The sequence below is a fragment of the Lemur catta genome, chromosome 7, assembly GCF_020740605.2.
Source record: "Lemur catta isolate mLemCat1 chromosome 7, mLemCat1.pri, whole genome shotgun sequence".
NCBI lineage: Eukaryota > Metazoa > Chordata > Mammalia > Primates > Lemuridae > Lemur > Lemur catta.
Window position 1 is genome coordinate 11,283,557 of NC_059134.1, and position 18,168 is coordinate 11,301,724.

General features: G+C 50.3%; 1 protein-coding gene across 3 annotated transcripts in view; it reads right to left on the reverse strand.

The window, feature by feature from the left end:
• The window catches only part of GLB1L2 (galactosidase beta 1 like 2), a 46,784-nt gene that overhangs the window by 8,907 nt on the left and 19,709 nt on the right, over window positions 1–18,168 (reverse strand). For all 3 annotated transcript variants that reach the window (XM_045555619.1, XM_045555618.1, XM_045555617.1), the window contains exons 6-15: window positions 14,943–15,035; window positions 11,532–11,613; window positions 7,105–7,175; window positions 4,018–4,102; window positions 2,717–2,854; window positions 2,075–2,155; window positions 1,552–1,658; window positions 886–1,026; window positions 547–618; window positions 197–275 (exon numbers count right to left, since the gene is read on the reverse strand). In XM_045555619.1, coding sequence (XP_045411575.1) covers window positions 197–275; window positions 547–618; window positions 886–1,026; window positions 1,552–1,658; window positions 2,075–2,155; window positions 2,717–2,854; window positions 4,018–4,102; window positions 7,105–7,175; window positions 11,532–11,613; window positions 14,943–15,035 — 949 coding nt within the window. The remainder of the gene's footprint in view (window positions 1–196; window positions 276–546; window positions 619–885; window positions 1,027–1,551; window positions 1,659–2,074; window positions 2,156–2,716; window positions 2,855–4,017; window positions 4,103–7,104; window positions 7,176–11,531; window positions 11,614–14,942; window positions 15,036–18,168) is intronic.

Sequence of the window (18,168 nt, forward strand, 5' to 3'; positions counted from 1 at the left end):
GCAGTGCTGAAGGGAAGGAGGCCAGAACCCCGCGGGCTTCTCTGGCCCACTCAGACCTGGCCTCACATGTAGGACAACCAGCCCCCACCTCTGCCCCGGGCCTCACAGCCTGCTGGCGTGTGGCACGGACATGGAACAGCCCACATGTGCTGCACACGCACGGGCTGCTCTTTTCTCAGCGTGTGCCGGGACCCACCTTTGCGCTGGTCATCAATATTATCCCCATAGTTGACTCGCCCACGATTCTCCACCAAGATCCTCAGCACCGTGTGACCCTGCCAGGAACACAGTGGCCGATGATGACTGCCAGAATACCTGGCCAGACAGTCACAGCCGCACCTCGGGACTTGTGTGTGGAGCCCAGTCCTTCCCTCCACTCTGAGGGTGGCAGTCGGCCCCAGCTGGTCAGACGGCCATGCTTGCCCCTCTCCACCTGCAGTTCGTGGTTAAGGAGCTGCCTGTCTTCTAGCTCTTTCTCTGTGACTCCCACCAAACTCCCTCAAAAGTAGCTGGGGCCAGCCGTCCCCCACTCCCAGGATAACAAACCTGGACCAACGGGATTACGATCCTCGTTGTCTTATAGTCCAAGAATCCTATGGATACCGTGTTCATAAACACCTGCCAGAGGGAACAGAGGAAAGCATCAAGGGTCACCAGGAGGCAAGGCAAGAGGGACGTCTGCCAAGCCAAGAAGGTGGCAGCACAGTGTCATGTGGGTCAAGGTGGGGGTCAGCCAGGAAGGGTACAAATGAATGCCCGCCGGCTTGGCTGGGAAAGATCAAGAGCCACCAGGCACAGACAATTTTTACACGCTGACAGCAGAGTCAGGCGTACATTGCAGAGCTGGTCACTAGGAGGTCACAGGAATTAAAGAGGTGCTCCTACCTGCCCCCGATCTCGCACAAGACCGCTGAGGATGCCGGACGAGGTGATGGTGGTCTCATACAGAATGTACCCAAAGGACTGGCCATTCCCCTCATTGACTGGCAGGTTCTCCATGTTGATGGGCTTCTCAGACTTGATTGGCTACGTACAGAAGAGACAGGAGCCCAGGGCCAGGCTCAGGAGGGGAGTGGCAGCCGCATCTTCGAGGGTGTGGGGTAGCAGACAGGCCCTGCCAGGGAGCTGGCACGCAGAGCGAGAGGCAGGGGCTCTGACGTCTCATCACACTCAACCCGTGGCTCTCCGGGGTCACAGGGATGAGGGATGGGACACAGGGGTAATAGGAAGGTAGAGCCCTGCAATCGAGTGGACTTTTACCTCTGGAACCGTGGTCGTTTTTGCACATAGCACCCTCTAAAACAGCTGCGGCAGGTGCCCCCCTCACAGGGGAGGAGGCCATTCCTCTGCCCCACTCCCTCCTCTCTGAGGCTGGAGAAAGGAAGGCCCATGGGGCCCCCATTCTTCTCCCAGTTCCCTTGTTCCTTCCACTTCATACTCTAGCATGAGTTGCCCCTCTTCATTCTGAGTTCTAAGTTGGAGAGAGGACTCCACGCCATCCACAGTGGGCTTCCCTCCCCCAGCACCCCCATGACTGCCCGCAGCACTCACCTCCCCCAGATACTTGAGGGCGTCCCACAGGGACAGGTAGAAAACTGGCGTCATCGGCTCATACGTAGTCTTGGGAAGAAGGTCAGGTGGGGGAGGGAGAGGGGCACCTGCCACACAGACACACAGCAGGGCTGTCCCCAAACGACCCAGATTGCCAGTGCCTCCTCCGCCCCCCACCCAGCTCCTACCCACTGGCTGGTGTGCCCGTCTCCTCGCGCCAACAGGAACAGGGCAGGTGTCAGCCCACACCTAGACCACTGTTAGAGGGCAATGCCTCGGGGGCAGTGGGGTCTCATATCCACGTGAGAGAAGGAGCCTCGAAACTACAAATACGGAGGTGACGCTGGCAAGGTGCGAACTACGATGGACACAGTGAGTGTCTCCGACTCCCCCGTCCTTGTCTGGGATGCTCTTGCACACAGATTGGCGGGGATGGGGGGACAGCAAGGAGAGAACTCATTCAGGGTCTCAGAGCAGAGGCAAGGGCCTGAGTCAGAGGTGACATCTGCAGTTTGCTGGGTACCTGAGAGGGAGCCAAAGAAGTCTCGAAGCTTGATGTACTTGGCTGTGTAATCTCCGGCCTCTGTCAGCACAGCGTCATAGTCTGTAAGACACCAGAGCCTGCTGAGGTCATTCCCGTCCCCAGGACGTGCAAACGGCAGCACACAGAAAGGGAGAAGCCAGGGTAGGGCAGCAGGGTCCTCAGCTCAGCAGTTTGGGAGGCAAAACACTGGGCCATTCAGTCGAAACACTCTAAATACTAAATACCATAAAACACTATAAAAACTGCCCATGATCACAGCATGACTCTAAATTTCTCGCTGCAGATGGAATTTCTACTCTCTGGGGACTCTAAACCTTAAGCGGGGGCAGGGCCACACACCCTCAAGAGCCCAGGTAGGGAGGGGAGGCTGCATCCCTCCTGTCACCCTAGGGGACCTCCTCTCACCTCCAAGAGGCCTCTGGGCCGAGCAGCTGCCTCACGGTGCACCGACCGCCTGTGCCTCCCACTGCTCTGGAAGTCTGAAGAGGCCATGCGGGCAAAGCCCCTACCTTCCCACACATTTTATAGCCAGCGGCATTAAGGGTGCCAGAGTTGTCCCTAAAGTCCTCTCCACACACATGCTGGGGAGGGCCGGGGAGGGCAGCGCCGAGGGGTACTTGCCGTAGCTGGTGACATCTGACTTGTATTCATGGAAGTGCATGGCTCCATTGATGAAGCCGAAATTGGTGCCTCCATGGAACATGTAGAGGTTGATGGAGGAGCCGGCATCGATGATGGTGGACACTGTCTTTAAAACCTCTACAGAAGGGGACAGAGGGACATGCAGAGCGAGTCAGCGTCTGAGCGAGCCACAGGTCCCTTGGCTGCTCTCGTCCTCCCAAACTTCCCCCCCAAGGCCAGCATCCTCGCCCTATCCCCCAGCACTCACTAAAACCCCAATCACAGAAGATCAGGGGAGGAGGAAGGGACTGGGCCCTCCAGCCAGCGCACGGCTCCCCCACACCTCGCTCTGTAGAACGTGCCGAGATGGGCTCATCGGTAGAGATCTAATCCTGAACATCTGCCTGACCCTACCTTTACTAGGAAATGAACCAGGATATGAAAAGATAATATCAAAGGAGAAAAATAAATGGCTACTAAGGACATGCCTTACAAATATAAATCAAAGAAATGCAAACTAAACAATGACGTCTCAAACAGGCAAATATTAAAAGTTATCTTAATACTCGATGAGTATGTGGGACATGGGTACTCTCATTTCATAATGGTAAAAATGGCTACAATGTTTCTGGAGGGCAGTTTGGTAAACATACATGGCAGAATCGCACTAACATAGCAATTCTTTTGCTTATCATAGGGAATACTCCAGGTGTGCAAAAACACGTAACATGCCAAGTATGCAAAAACACATGTTCAAGGATGTTCAATGAAATGGCATTCAATTAACAAAACCACTAGAAACAACCTAAGAGACTGGGTCAATGAACTGCGGTTTAGAATGGGGTTCTTCACATTCTTTAAACAGTGATATAAGTCTGTATTTAGTAGTGGAGAAAGCTGGCCGTAGGTGTCATTAACTGGCACACGCAGGGGGCACACAGCACAGCGTGGCCGCACCTGGCTACATCTGTGTGTGCAGGTAGAGAGGTACAGAGAACTGCCTTCATGGCACACAGCAAAATGCTCTCTCTGGGCTCCGAGATTTGTATTTCTTCTTTATATCTTTTTGTACATTTTCTGAATGTTTGCAATAGGGCATGCGTTACTAATTACAAAAACATTCAAAAAGCAATGTTAACCCCTACTGTTCACTTTAAGTGTCAAGACAAATGACTCTGGAGTATCAAGAGCTGACTACGACACCCTACAGCTGAGTCACATCCACTGGCAGGTTATTTGAAACTGACTCTTACTTCTTAGGCTGACACACGTGCTAGGTGTTGGTGCCGCCAAACACTCACCAGAAGAATCCAGGATATTGTGAGGGCCTCCCCACGAGTCAAACCACCCGGTCCAGTACTCCATCACCATCCTGGGCTGAATCCCCTGGGCACCACAAAGTGACAGTCAGAAGGGCAGGCTGGCCCAAAGATGCCAGGTGTACAAAAACAGGTGTTCAAGGATATTCACTGAAATGGCGTTCAATTAACAAAACCCACCCAGGACCCCTTGACATAGAGGCCTTTGGAAGCAGAGCACAGAGGAGGGCTGAATGCCCCTGCACTGGCTCGCCCACCTTATACAGCTTCCACACCTGCAGGTGCAGAGCAGAAGCGGCCACAAAAGTCAGTGCAATAGACCTTAATAGCTTGATGTGGTTTTAATGTCGTATACGTGGTAGCAAGAAGATACTGGTGTGCTTTCCAGATCAAGCCAAGCTTTGCCTGTCTCCTTCCAGAGAAGGAAAATGTTCTATCCAGGATAACTCCAAGGATAACTCTCAGAGATGCTGAGAGGCACACCGGGGACACAGCACCCCCCGGGTGCTGCTTCCCCTAGCCAGAAGAGTCAGAGGCTACAGAGGGGGCCCTCCCCAAGGTCTAGCTTAAACAGCAGTTTGCAACAATTTTCTGAACCCCAAAATCAGGCCCTTATAGCACAGCTACAAATGCAGGTTCTGTAGCCACAATTTGGACTCACACCTTGGCTGGGACACTCAACAAGTGTTGTTCCAGAATACTGACTTTGCCGCAGCATGGCCCCAAGGGGGCAGAGGTCATTCCTGGGACCATGCTCTACTCCACCGTGTTTGCAAAAGCCCCAGAGCACCTGGGCGAGGTGTAAGGACTAACATGCTGGTATTTCAGGCTCTGCACTGGAAAGCCTTTCTCATTCACTCAGTAACTCTTATCAGGTCCGCTCTCTGTCAGCAATGGCCTTACATTTAGAAGGCAACTGTATACACAGCAACCTAATCTGACCTAGAGTGATGGGACCCCTGTGGTCCACTGAGTAGAAGGCACCAGCCATACCTGAGTAAAAGCCAAAGTAGTCCCAATAATTTCTTAGCAATACTGTGGCTTGGTTTTCTTTATAAGCCAAGAAGTCTTTCTTTATAAGTCTACCTCCCAAGAAGGGAGGTGCATACTGTGCCACATTTAACATTTAAGTCACTAAAAAGGGACAAGCAGATTCTAAGTCCCACATCTCAGGAGTCTCCAGTACCTGGAGTGGGCTCCTTGGCTTAGGCGTGCCAGGGCCAAGGGAAGTGGGTGTCCCCTGTGCCCCAGGTCACAGCACCACACAACGGCATTAAGAGCTGGAGCTCCACAATCAGATGGCGCTGGAATCCCTAATCTCTGCTTCCTGGGTGCCCTGTCCATCTCCTTCAGTGTCCAGTAGTAATAATGGTAGCTAGCCCACATGGTGAGGGGACAGCCAGATGAGACAGTGCACATAAGCCCTCAGCACACAGTGCTTGCAGATAGGAAGTGCTCAAGAAACACCAGCATCATTCCCTTCACCACTGGGCACGGACATTCAGGACTGGCCAGGTGCTACTGGACAGCCCAAAGTCAAGCAGACCTGGGCCTGTGTTGTGCATTAGAGATTTGAACAAAGAAGCACCCAAGTCCCCTTCCTCACAAAAAATAGACATCTTTGGACTGCACACAGAAATCCCTTCAGCGGTGCCGTTCTATTAACAGGAAAACCAGGCTGGGAAGACACAGGTGTGGCTACTGCTCCAAGGATGACCGTGAGGGAACCAACCTGAGGCTTCCAGCTGCATCCGCTGCTGAACTGGGCACTTTCCAGGTATCACCTCCTTGAAGCCTAAGCAACCCTGTGAGTGGGCACTATGAGCAGATGACTCTCATCATCCCGCTAGCGGAAGAGATGCACAGAGAGCTTAAGTAACTCCCCCGGGTCACACGCTGCAGTGTGGCCAGGTGGCTGCAGGGGCAGCTCACGGCATCCCGTACTTCTCTGTGGCAGCACTCAGCCTCGATTCTACTTAGTTATGGGGAAATTGCATATTTCGTATGTCCCCAAGTAGGTTATATGCCCCAAGAGGACAGAGACCCCATCGTCTCAGTGATGAAGTGCCACCACTCCAGACACGGGCGGGCACTCAGGAAGTGCTGGAAGAAGGAAGGAAAGAGGACGGGACTCGATCTGGACCCTCCTGGATCCACAAACTGTGGCTTGGTCTGTCACACAGAAGTCCGCTTGGGAGCAGGTCCTACCCCGTCCCACCTCCTCGTGGGAGCCTTCTCCGCCCATTCTGGCTGCCGTCTGTCATCTACACTGCAGTAGTAGTTACATGAAACACATGTGGCCCTCATCCCACGTGGCCTCACACTCCACGTGGATGCGCCTGAAGACGCGACCCTGGCTCTAAAGGCCATCAGCTGGGATGGAAAAACAGCCCAGACGCTCGGTCAATACAAACACTCCAGCAGCTCTGCTCTCAGTCTGGGGACCAGTGTGGACATGCAACAGGTGGGGAGGTCTGGGGGCATTCACACCCTTCAGTGAGCCAGGTGGCAGGGGGGCTGCAGCTTGGCCCGATCACATCCGTCTCCTTAGGACAGAAACACGAACCCGAGAGAGGTCACTCAGAACAGGAGGGCTCTGTGAATGCCCGTCAATCTGACGGATGTTGACATACACCCAGACACTCTTCTCTCCTTCTGACCTCAAGTGGACCAGGCTTCCTGTCTTGCTGATGACAATGATCTCTCTGGGACTGGAGGGGCCCTCTAGGTTAAGGTCAGACACCCACGTGGCACAGGACAGGGAAGCGTTTCTGTTCATAGTGGAGTCCATAAAAGCCTAGTCAAGAGCCCTCCCCGGCGCACTGAAAGGGCCCCTCTGTCAAGGGCAGCGAATCTCACGTACACTGCGTCAGGCTGCACAGCAACACCCCCCGGAGCAGCTTCTGAGCGCGTCCCTGCAGGCACAAGGCAACACGGGCCAGGAGCTGACAGGCTGGGACGGCCCAGAGTCCTCCTCCCTGCTCTGTGGAACCTGAGCGCAGCCACAGGCATTCGAATCCCTGCACGCGCGCTGAGCAGGGCCGGCGGCTTCCCCTGGGCCAGACTTACCTGGACGCTTAAGAGAAGGCTGGTCAGCAGCGGCAGCTCCTGTGGCGACTGCAAGTTGATGGTGGCCAGCACTGCCCAGGAAAAGGAGGAGAAAGAGACAAAGTACTGTCCGAAAGCCACGGACTGTCTATATCACCCCAGGCCCCTCAGTACACCAGCACAACACAGTAACCGGTCTGGACACCGTTCTGTTCTGTCTCCGACTAGAGGTCCGTGTGCCTCTGACGGCAGGAGACAGACGTGTCTGGTTCATCTTGGAGATGCCACCACGCAGCACGGAGCTGATGCAGCAGCCACTCGTTTAGACATCTGCCCCTGATTAACTGTGATTTTTACAAGCAGAGCGTGCACTTCTGTTAATTATTCTTCTGTAGGAACCAGAGCCTGATCTGTACTTGGCACCCCAAGCATCCTGTAGGGCAGTGGCCTAAACAAAGACTTCTGTCTTATTTCTTGATAAGGGCTAATCTTCCATTCTACTCTGTAATGTGTTCCTTTTAAAATTTAAAGTGCTATTTTCAGTGGTTTTCCATCAGTGAAATACATGCTCAAGAAAGATGCGCTAAGTTTGTTCAATGGCCAAAGACCCCTCAGCCCACCCAGCTGCAGAGCTTGCCCACCTGAACAGCGGGGCTCACGGTGCAGGCCGGGCTAGGGCTCCGTGGGCCTAGGGAGGCAGGACAGAGACGGAGCCGGCCCGGCAAGCCCAGCCACCCTGAGGCTCTCCTGTGGGACGTGAGCTCCCGAATACCAGTGAGGAAAGACAGACATAGCTTGGGCTCCAAGAGGGGCAATAACTTGCCTCACGGTCACAGAGTCAGTGAACGGCAGAGCAGAACTACAAACACGGCCCACCTGACATGACCCATCGCCTGGTGCCGTCCCTGTCCTCCAGCCACCCACTTGATGAGACCCTGCACTCAGACCCCCCTCACCTCAGTTAGAAGCCCCTAGAAGACTGGGGCTGCCTGAAACTGACCAGGCAGAAATCCCAAAGTTCAAGGATTCACACGGCTACCTGAACACAAGAGTCTCTTTCCTACCCTTCCCGACACCTCACGAAAACACCAGAGGATGGACAAGTAGACAGTCACAAGGAACAGGAAGGGAGAGGAGACGTTAAGAAATCCCAGGAAACTGGAAAAGGACGTCAGGACTGCAGGTAGCCCAGCAGAGTGAGTGAAGTGACAGCCACCTCCCACTGCAGCCCCAGGCCTCACCCCACTCCCAGCCCCCAGCCCTGTCCCCAGCCTCAGGCCTCCTTCCCACCGTGCCTGTCCCCTCCTCAGGGACCTGCACAGCTCCAGGCCTGGGGGTGAGAGGGTGAGGTGGGAGGTGAAGCGAGAAAGGCAGGCAGTCCGGACAAGGGCTGTCCCGATAGCAACAGCTGCTTCTCCAGAGACACTCAGTAGTGCCAAAGATAACACCTCCAAACACCGACATTTGAGTTTCCTCCTTGAAACCACCGCAGCCCAGTCCCCCGTGGGGAAGAGCTCCCATGAGCAGCCTGCCCCGCACGCAAGCCCCTAAGCAGCGATGACTGCCTCCTCCTCACACTGCTCAGGAGGAGCCGATGGCCGAGAACAGCCCCGAGCGGGAAACTCAGCACAACAGGCAGCGGAAAACAGAGCACGCAGAACCGACGAAAGGAGCACACACTGTTTTTTTAAAAAGTAAAATATCCTCAGAGAGAGGTAAGAAGGATAGTATGCACTTAGTGAAAAACGTATGCTATGAGACGAGAAATATATTCAGGAGATAACAGAAGGACTAGAAGATAGGAATTGAGGAAGTCACCCAGAAAGTAGAACTAAAGAACAGAGAAAAAGTAGGAAAGGTAAGAGCCTTGGGGGATGGGTATGAAAGTCCAGCACACAAGCAGCAGGCATGACGGGAAGGGCAGAGGAACAGATGGCGGAGCTTTGTCGAACAAACGCGACGGTGAGGTGGCCGCCACGGGTGGACGGAGACGCGCCGATGCCCACGACCCACGGGAGCCCCGTGAAGGTGAAGAAAGCCTCACACACACAATGTCACTGTGAAGGGCCAGAATACCAAGGATAAAAAGAAAATTCTAAAATGTTCTAGACACAGTGGGGGAGGGGGAGGACAGGACACCTAGAGGGGTCAGGGACGAGGCCGGCAGTGTGCCGCACAGCCACAGCGGGAGCAGGACAGAAAGGGGCAGGGCCTGCAAGGTGCCGGGGAAGAGGACCCCACGCGAGAGTTTGGTCTCAGGATAAAGCCCCGTAGCAGGCCACCAGGCAGACCAGAAACAGCAGGGCCAGGTCTCCCGGCAGCCAGAGCAGACCTGCGATAAAGGCTGATGCCTACAGGCATCTGAAAAATACCTGTGATAGGTGTTAAGAAGGTCTCTGGTAAAGTATTTGTTTAAATGAGAACATGGTTGGGAGGGGGTGAGGGAGAAAGGGAAAAAAGAAGAGTTGAAATGAAAAGAAAAACAAATGGGACAATTACGCTGCAAGTGAAAACTAAGCACACTGAAAAGCAAGGTGTCGGCGGGCACCTGAGAATTCACAAACACCACGCAGGAGGTGACCACGGGCAGCAGCAGCTGCAGGGAGGGATCCACACGTGTCCGTGATGCCCGTGCGATCAGGACTGTGAACGGCCACGCTGGCAGGAAAGGGGTGAGGGCAGCAGAGAAAGCCAAGTCATCACTGGAACAAGACCCCAACAGGCAGAACTGAAAGCAACGAATGCAGAGTTCTACGTGCATGTTGTTGAGAAATATGAAGGAAAATACCCGAAGAACAAGTCAGAAGAGCTGAAAACGGTCACTTCTGATGAATGGGATGAGGAAGCAGGCAACACTGTGTTTCTCTGTAAGCATTTTCTATCATTTATTTTTAGTCCATGTGGATGCATTATTTTAACTAATCTTTTAATTACTTAAAACAATGAAAAAAAATTTCCAGGCAGCAGGGGGCACCACGGGCACGAGGGCAGTGCCTGCAGTGGGGAGGGGGACACAGAGAAGGCAGCCAGCTCTGAGAGACCCCAGCACCCTCCCCCTCGCAGGGCCTGTCATCAGGGGACGGCCAAGTGCTGAAAATGTGCAGCGGCATCAAAGCCCTCTCCCCTGTGTGGCCACAGCCCCTCCAGCCTGCGCCAGGGCACGGAAGCAGCCACGGGGAGGCAGTGCCACCGCGTGGACACAGTGGGAATTGCTGCTTGTCCTGCCCTGAGATGCAGGTCTGGGTCCTTGACCAACTTGCTCTGCCTGGGGACAAGAGCCTTCTCCTCCCCATTCATCCAACAGTCATTCCCTGCGCCACATGCCAGGCACTGCTGCGGGGATATAGAGACAGACGTCTCTATCTGCAAGCAGCTCCGGCTATGGAGGGAAATGCAAAAGAGCAGAGCGAAGCGTAGGACATGCCGTGGGGCAGTGCGGGAGTCCGCAGGAGGGCCCGCCACAGCCCGCAGGAGGGGCCTCATCTTTTCAGTCCACAAACCAGGTCTGTGGGGAGAGCACAGCCTGACAAGACACGCAAAGCCCAGCCCCGCAGGGCTTACTGCTTTGGCGAAACAATGAATAAACTACCCCGAATGTTAGAGGGCAAAATGCAAGCAGGGGAGAAGGCTAGGGAGCCCCAGGAAGAAGTGCCGTTCCAAATGGGGCGCCAGAGAAAGCCTCACTGTGAACACGGAGACCTCAGCAGCCGTGCCGCTCTCTGCAAGGAGCGTACAGTACCCAGGGCTGGGCTCCAGTGTATGCCAGGAACAGCAGGGAGGCCGGGAGGGTGGAACAGAGTGGGCGAAGGGGAAAAGTAGGTGAGCTCAGCTGGCCGGGAGGCTGGTGGGGATGCCCTTCTGGGTCATTCTCAGAACTTGCGCTTCACTCTGAGCTGGGGACACCTGGAGTTCCAGCGGGGAGTAAGATAATCCGGGTGACATTTTCAAAGGCGCGCACACAGGCTGCTGTGTTGGGAAAAAGCTGTAGAGGAGTCCTTGAATAAAAGGGAGGTCAGCCCAAATGCTACTGCAGCAACGCGAGCGAGGAATGGTGCCTCAGGTGAGGCAGTGAGACGTGTTTGGATTCCGGATGTACTGGGAGGTGAAAGCTCAAGATGAAAAGGATGTGATGACAGTGGGTGTGCAGGGCACACGGCGCAGAGGGCTGAGGGGAACTACAAGGTTTGGGGCCTGTGCAGTCGGGGAAAACCGGCCATCTTCTGGCAGAAGGAAGCCCACAAGCAGGGCAGCAGTCTGCAGAGTGCGGTCGGTGCCCCGAGAGCTCGGCAGGGTGGGAGCACAGCTGCAGGGCTGACCAGGGCACCTCCGTCTCTGGCACAGCCCTCCAACCCTCTGCAGCCCAGGGCGCCAGGGAAAGTCCTGCTCGTGGCTCAACCCCGCCTGGGGGAGCCCCCGGCCCAGCGGGGCAGCTGCCTGCCCGCAAGTACCTCCGTGCACGAGTCCCTTGCTCAGACCATCCTTGTTGTCTGACGTCAACAGCAGCTCCACAATGCCGCGGTCCTCCAAGGCCTGTGGGGGGGAAATAAGATAAGTCATCGTCTGCCCTCATTCCTCAGAGCTTCTGCAGTGTCACACAGCTGGGGACTGGGTAGCCTGAAGAGTAAGAGGGAGAGATTCTAAATAAAGCATTTATTTCTCTGTGGAAAACAGAAAGCCCCCATCTGTGCCTGCCGTACTCAGCAGAGCCCCAAACAGCTTAATTCCAGCCACATCAGGGGAGAGGAGCCCTTGATTGTCCCGATCCGGCAAGGTGCGGGTCTGGCTGGTTTGCTGTTCCTCAGGGGAGCCCGCTGCTATGCCATCGCCCAGAGACACACGCTGGGCCCCAGCGAGAGGCTCAGGCCTCTGGGACAACATCCACACCCTCTCTTCACCCACACCATGAGCAGGCAGCCTGTCCCTGCCCCATGCCGAGCCAGCAGGGGCTTGGGCGACAGCCCTGCCCAGTCATGTGCCCGGGTGCGCTGCCCAAGCCCAGCAGAGCAGGAAGCACTCCTGGAGGCTGCACTTCAGAGGGTGAGGAAGTGCAAGAAACACACTGTGCTCGAGCAGCAGTGACTACTACTTTGCTCAGAATAACCACTAACATTTATGGAGCATTTACTACCATTTAGGCCTTCTGCTGAGCACTTTACACACTGCCCTATTCGATCTTCATGATTAATATCTTAATAAGAGCAGAGGAGGCTCAGCGAGGCTGACTCGGGTGTCACAGGTCGCAGAGCTACTGGAGAGCATGGGCCTGAACCCAGAGCCCATCCTCTTTCAAAGACTCTGCGCTGGGGCTCTGGGCTCCTTTGCATCAGAAACCTCAGCAAAGGGGATGGATCTCCCTATAATTTCCTCTCCAGACAGATGACAAAACTGCTTATTTCAACTGCATTCTTTTGGAAACTGGGGAGGCAGAGAGATAATCCAGTAGGTGAACAAAGCCCACGTCTAACCCCACAGGATGTAAGGAGCCAGCAGAGGGGCTGAATTTCTCAGGCATGAAACTGAGAATTTAGTCCACAAGGCCAGGGGAGATTGTTATCAAAAGCCCTAGATCTACTGCCTTATAACTATCTAACTAGTGTTGGGGCTCAGAACACAGTACCCCAGGATGAAGGCCTCAGAAGCAGCCTCAGAAACAAAAGTTTTTCTCTGACCTTCTCCTGTCCTCCTGTGTCCCGGTCCCACTCTTCCCTGAGGTTAGCCGTAGGAACTAGAGTCCCTCTTCCCCAAGGTGGGCCATAGAAACCAGAACCCCTTTTCTCAAAATCCAGCCATAAAACCTAAAATTATTCTGTGTAAAAACTGGCCGTAAAGAAACTATCTGACCTACCTTAGGACTATAGGTCCTAAGACCCCCAGTCCAGAGAGGGCCCTGCCCCACACCCAGAGGAAGGAATGCTGCCCAGAGAGGCCAGGAAGAATCCAGACAGACAGGCCTTGCTGGGTTTCCCACTCAGTCTGTTAGCATTAGCTCATACCCCTTCTGTCCAATCATATTTCCACATGGCTGTCCACATTCTGTTGAATCTAAGCATAAAAATGGACAATTTTCCCTGTATCTTTGGGTCTTCATTCTAAAGGCTCCCTTGTACACATGTTAAATAAATTTGTATGACTTTTCTCCTATTAATCAATCTGCCTTATGTCACTGATTTTTCAGCAAAGTTTTCAGGGGCAAAGGGCCTTGGTCCCTACACTAATCATTCCCTGATACTTAACGAGCACTCACATAGCTTCCTACTATGTATGCAAACACTTACCTTTTCCTGGGCACTCGTAGTACTGACCTCACCCCGTAAGGGATAAATACCATTTCCCAAACACCAGCAGCCTGCCAAGTGCCGCCAGGGCTTTGTGCCTGTTATCTCACACTGTCCTCACGCCACCTTAGAGAAGTGCATTCTTGTCTCCCTCGCACACATGATGAAACTAAGACCCATAAAGGTGACGAGACTCGCCCAAGGTCATTCAATACTGGCACTGCTGCTTCTCTTTGTCCACCTGAGTCACATGGGTACCTCTGCCCCGATACCAGGGAAGCATGACTGAACAGGCCAGGCCACTGAAGGGGCCACCGCTCCTCTCTGTCTGCTGAGCGGAGCTCGCCTCCTCTGCAGCTGAGTAATTCAGGAACAACTACTGGAGAAGCCCCAGAGGCCGAGAGATAGTCGGAGGGAACCAGGTGTCGCCGGAGAAGCTCTCAACTCCTGTGCCTGGGACAGAATCTTCCTAGCTAATTCAAAGACAAGAGGAAGCCGGAGGTGTGCCCTAATTCCGACTCCGGTTGGGCTTGGCCATCAGGACTGAACTTGCTCCTTCCCAGCTTGAGGAATGCCACCTTTCTGGACACAGCCTTGCTCCCTACTAACAGGGCTTTCTGCAGGTGGGAAGAAGGATAAGAACCTGCAAGCTGGAGTGTTGGAGCCTCAGTATCATCTGTAAGAACTGAAATAATTTCCAAATGGAAAATGAATCTGCACATGACAGCAGAAGAGATGCTGCCCAGGGCATCAAGGGACAAAGCCGTTCAGCCTTCAGTCAGGTGGATTCACTGAGGCTACTCAACATGTCCTCAACTCACACCACAGCCGGACCTCCAAAGCATGCTGAAGTAACGCCATGGACTCTATCAAGGGCTTGTGTATTGACAACTTACTGTGTACCTACAACAGTACTCAGCTGCATGATCCCACGTAATACTCACAATTCAGAGAGGCAAATACTCTCATTAGCCCCACTTTATAGAAGAGAAAAAAAGAGGTTTAGAAAAATCAAGGCATTTGTTCAAGGTCTCAGCTACTAAGTGACAAAAACCAGATCTATTAGCCTGTTTTCTTAAGTGTTACTCTGCCCTTCCCTGATTTGCTGTATATTAAATCCATGGTTCTCAACTTCCCCCACACATTGGAATCGGACGTCTGAGACCACCCCAGAGATTTTTATTTAATTGGTGTGGTACATGGCCTCAGCACAGGGATGTTTTTTAAGCTCCCCTGTAAAGCCAATGTACGGTCAAGGGAGAAGCACTGCTTTAGATGCTGGAATGAGGACAGCCTCTCCAAAAAGCCTTCCCTAATCATCACTACTCAATCAAGCCAATTCCTTTAGTTTCAGCCCCTGAAACACCAGATGTGTACTACAATCCCAAATTAAACTCAGTCAATAAAAGGTAAATAACTGATAACCCTACTGAAATAAGACAATGGAGAAAAATTCACTGAATAATAAATGGTGTTGGGAGATGAGCTATTAATGAGAAAAATATTAGACTCACATGTCACAATATAACCCATAATACACTCCAGAGGAAGGAATATAAACAAAGGATCCAGGCTGACTCTTACCTTCTTGATGTAAGGCATATATGCAGGGTCTTTGTTGTAGGAACCATATTCATTCTCCACTTGCACAGCAATGATGGGTCCCCCATGCTTGTACTGGGGAGAAGAGATGAACGATCAGAAGCTGAGTTTCTAGTGGAAACTGGATGATCTAAATTCACCAATTACTACAAAATATCCCATTTGAAAACAAAAGTCTCAAAAGGTTTGGTATATAATTGAGAGTGACGTCAGTAATACAGTATAGTAGGAAGCACCAGGCCCTCATTCTCCTATGGAAACATCAAAGAAACAACTACAGATGGACTAAAATAACTTTATAGGAGCTCTGGAAACTACTCTAAGATCTAACCAAACAGGTGAATGCCCAATCAAAAAAAGCCACATGCAAAATGGTGGGAAATTTTATGATGTTTTTACTTGCCCTTGCCCCACCCCTCCTCAGTATAGCACAGGTGGTCAGGAGGAAGCGTCCTAATTCCCAGCTCCCCGCTCAGGATGAAAAGCACAAAATAGGACTTGTTTACAATGTTCTGGCTTGTCTACGCACTGCCCAGTGGACTGGTTTCTGTCTTGTCTGATGTGGAGCTCAGACAGGAAATGTCAGCATAATTTGGACCTCAGGCTGGAAGCTGCAGAAGCAGAGGCAGGTACCACAACATGTGAAAAAACTGCTGGGAGTCTACAAACTTGTGAATGGCTGGGGGCAAGGAATTATGGGCAGAAGAATATGATAGAACATCTAAGGACCCAAGAAGCTGAGATGAGACATTTTAAAGCAGCCAGGGGGTTAAAAAAAAAAAAAAAAAAGCATATACACAGGTGTAGACAGGACACACACCCATAAAAAGATCTGAGATCTTAAGTCTTCACCCTGGGATGATCTCCAGGCTCAGGGGCCCACTAATTAATGAAAGTCTTCCCTGCCAGTCTGCAAAGACTGGAAGAGCTGTTTTTTTCTTTTTCAAATGCCCAACATTCAACAACAACAAAAATCAACAGGTACAAAGAAACAGGGAAATATGACTCATTCAAATGAACAAAATAAATCTCCAAAAACAGTCTCTGAGGAAACACACATACTAGACTTTGTAGAAAAAGACTTTATAACAACTTTTGTAAATATGCTCAAAGAGCTAAAGAAAAAAACGAACAAAGAACTAAAGGAAACATAAAAATGATATATGAACAACATGAGAATATCAACAAAGAAACAGAAATCATAAAAAAAGAACCAAATAGAAAATCTGGCACTGAAAATTATAGTATCTAAATTTAAAGATTCACTAGAGTACAACTGCAGACTCAAACAGGCAGGAGAAACACTAAGTGAAGTTGAGGATAGGTCATTTGAAATCATTGAGTCTGAAGAGCAAAAAGAAAAAAGAAGAAAAGTGACCAGAGCCTAAGGACTTATGTAACACCATTAAGCAGACCAATACACTCATTCTGGTGATCCTAGGAGGAAAAGGGAAAGAGAAATTATTTGAAGAAAGAAATGATGGCTTAAAACCTCTCAAATTTGAGGAAAGCCATGACTACGTGACTCTGAGAAGCTTGATAAACTCCAAGGAGGATAACCCAGAGAGCCACACAGTGACACATTATAATAGAACTGCTGAAAGACAAAAACAAAGAGAGATTCTTGAATGCAGCAAGAGAAAAGTGATTTGTCACATACAAGGGATCCTCAATAAGACTATAAAGGATATCTCAGCAGAAATTTTGCTGGTCAGAAGGCAGTGGGATGATATAATCAAAATGCTGAAAGAAAAAAAATGTGTCAGCTGGAAATTCTATATCCAGGAAAACTGTCCTTCAAAACTGAGGAAGAAATTAAGATACTCCTAGACAAAGAAAAGCTGAGGGAGTTCATTACCACTAGATCTGCCTTACAAAAAAATGCCTCAAGTTGAAATGAAAGGATGCTATACAGTAACTTGAAGCTGTATGAAAATATAAAGTTCTCTAGTAAAGGCAAATACATGAAAAATATGTAAAACATTATTATAATTTTAGTTTACAATGCGACTTACATTCTACGAGATTTAAATGACAAATGCATAAAAATAATTATCAATGTATGCTAATGGGTGTGTCATATATAAAGACGTAATTTGTAACATCAAGTGGAAGAGCAGAACTGTAAAGGAGTAGAGTTTTTGTATGCAATTGAAGTTAAGTTGGCATCAATTTAGGACAGAATGTCACAACCTTAGAATATTGTATGTAATCCCATGGTAAACACACAAAAAAATCTATAAAATATAGAAGAAAAAAAATTAAAAGGGAATCACTATAAGAAAGTGTCACTATAAAAAAAACAACTAGACACAAAGGAAGACATTAATGGAGGAAATGAGGGACAAAAAAGTTGTAAGACATACAGAAAACAACAAAATGGCAAAGTAAGTGTTTCTCTATCAGTAATTATTTTAAATATAAATGGATTAAACTCCCCAATCAAAAGAGATACATTGGCAGAATGGATAAAAAATAATATCCAACCATATGCTGTCTATAAGATGCTCACTTTAGATCTAAGCATACACAAAGGTTGAAAGTGAAAGAATGGAAAAAGTTATTTTATGATAACAGTAACCAAAAGAGAGCAGGGATGGCTTTAATAATATCAAACAAAATAGAATTTATACCAAAAACTGTTACAAGAGAAAACAGAAAGACATTATATAATATATATAATGATAAAAGGGTCAATTCACCAAGAATATATAACAATTATAAACATATATGCACCAAACACCAGGGCTCCAAAGTATATGAACCAAACTGACAGAATTGTAGGGAGAAATACAAGATGGCTCAACAGTAATAGTAGTGTAGTTGACTAAACATCCCACTATCAAAAATGAATAGAACAACTATACGGAAAATCAGTAACAACACAGAGGACATGAACAACACTATGGACTAACAGATATATATATACAATACTCCATTCTAAAATAGCACAATACGTATTTTTCTCACAGGCACATAGAACACTCTCCAAGATAGAGTATATGTTAGGCCACAAAACAAGCCTTAATAAATTTAAAAGATTGAATTGATACAGTTTCTTTTCCAATCACAATGGAATGACACTAGAAATCAATAACAAAAGGAAAACCAAAAAATGCAAATATGTGGAAATTAACACACTCTTAAATAACCAATGGCTCAAAGAGGAAATTGTAAGAGAAACTAGAAAACATCTTGAGACAAATGA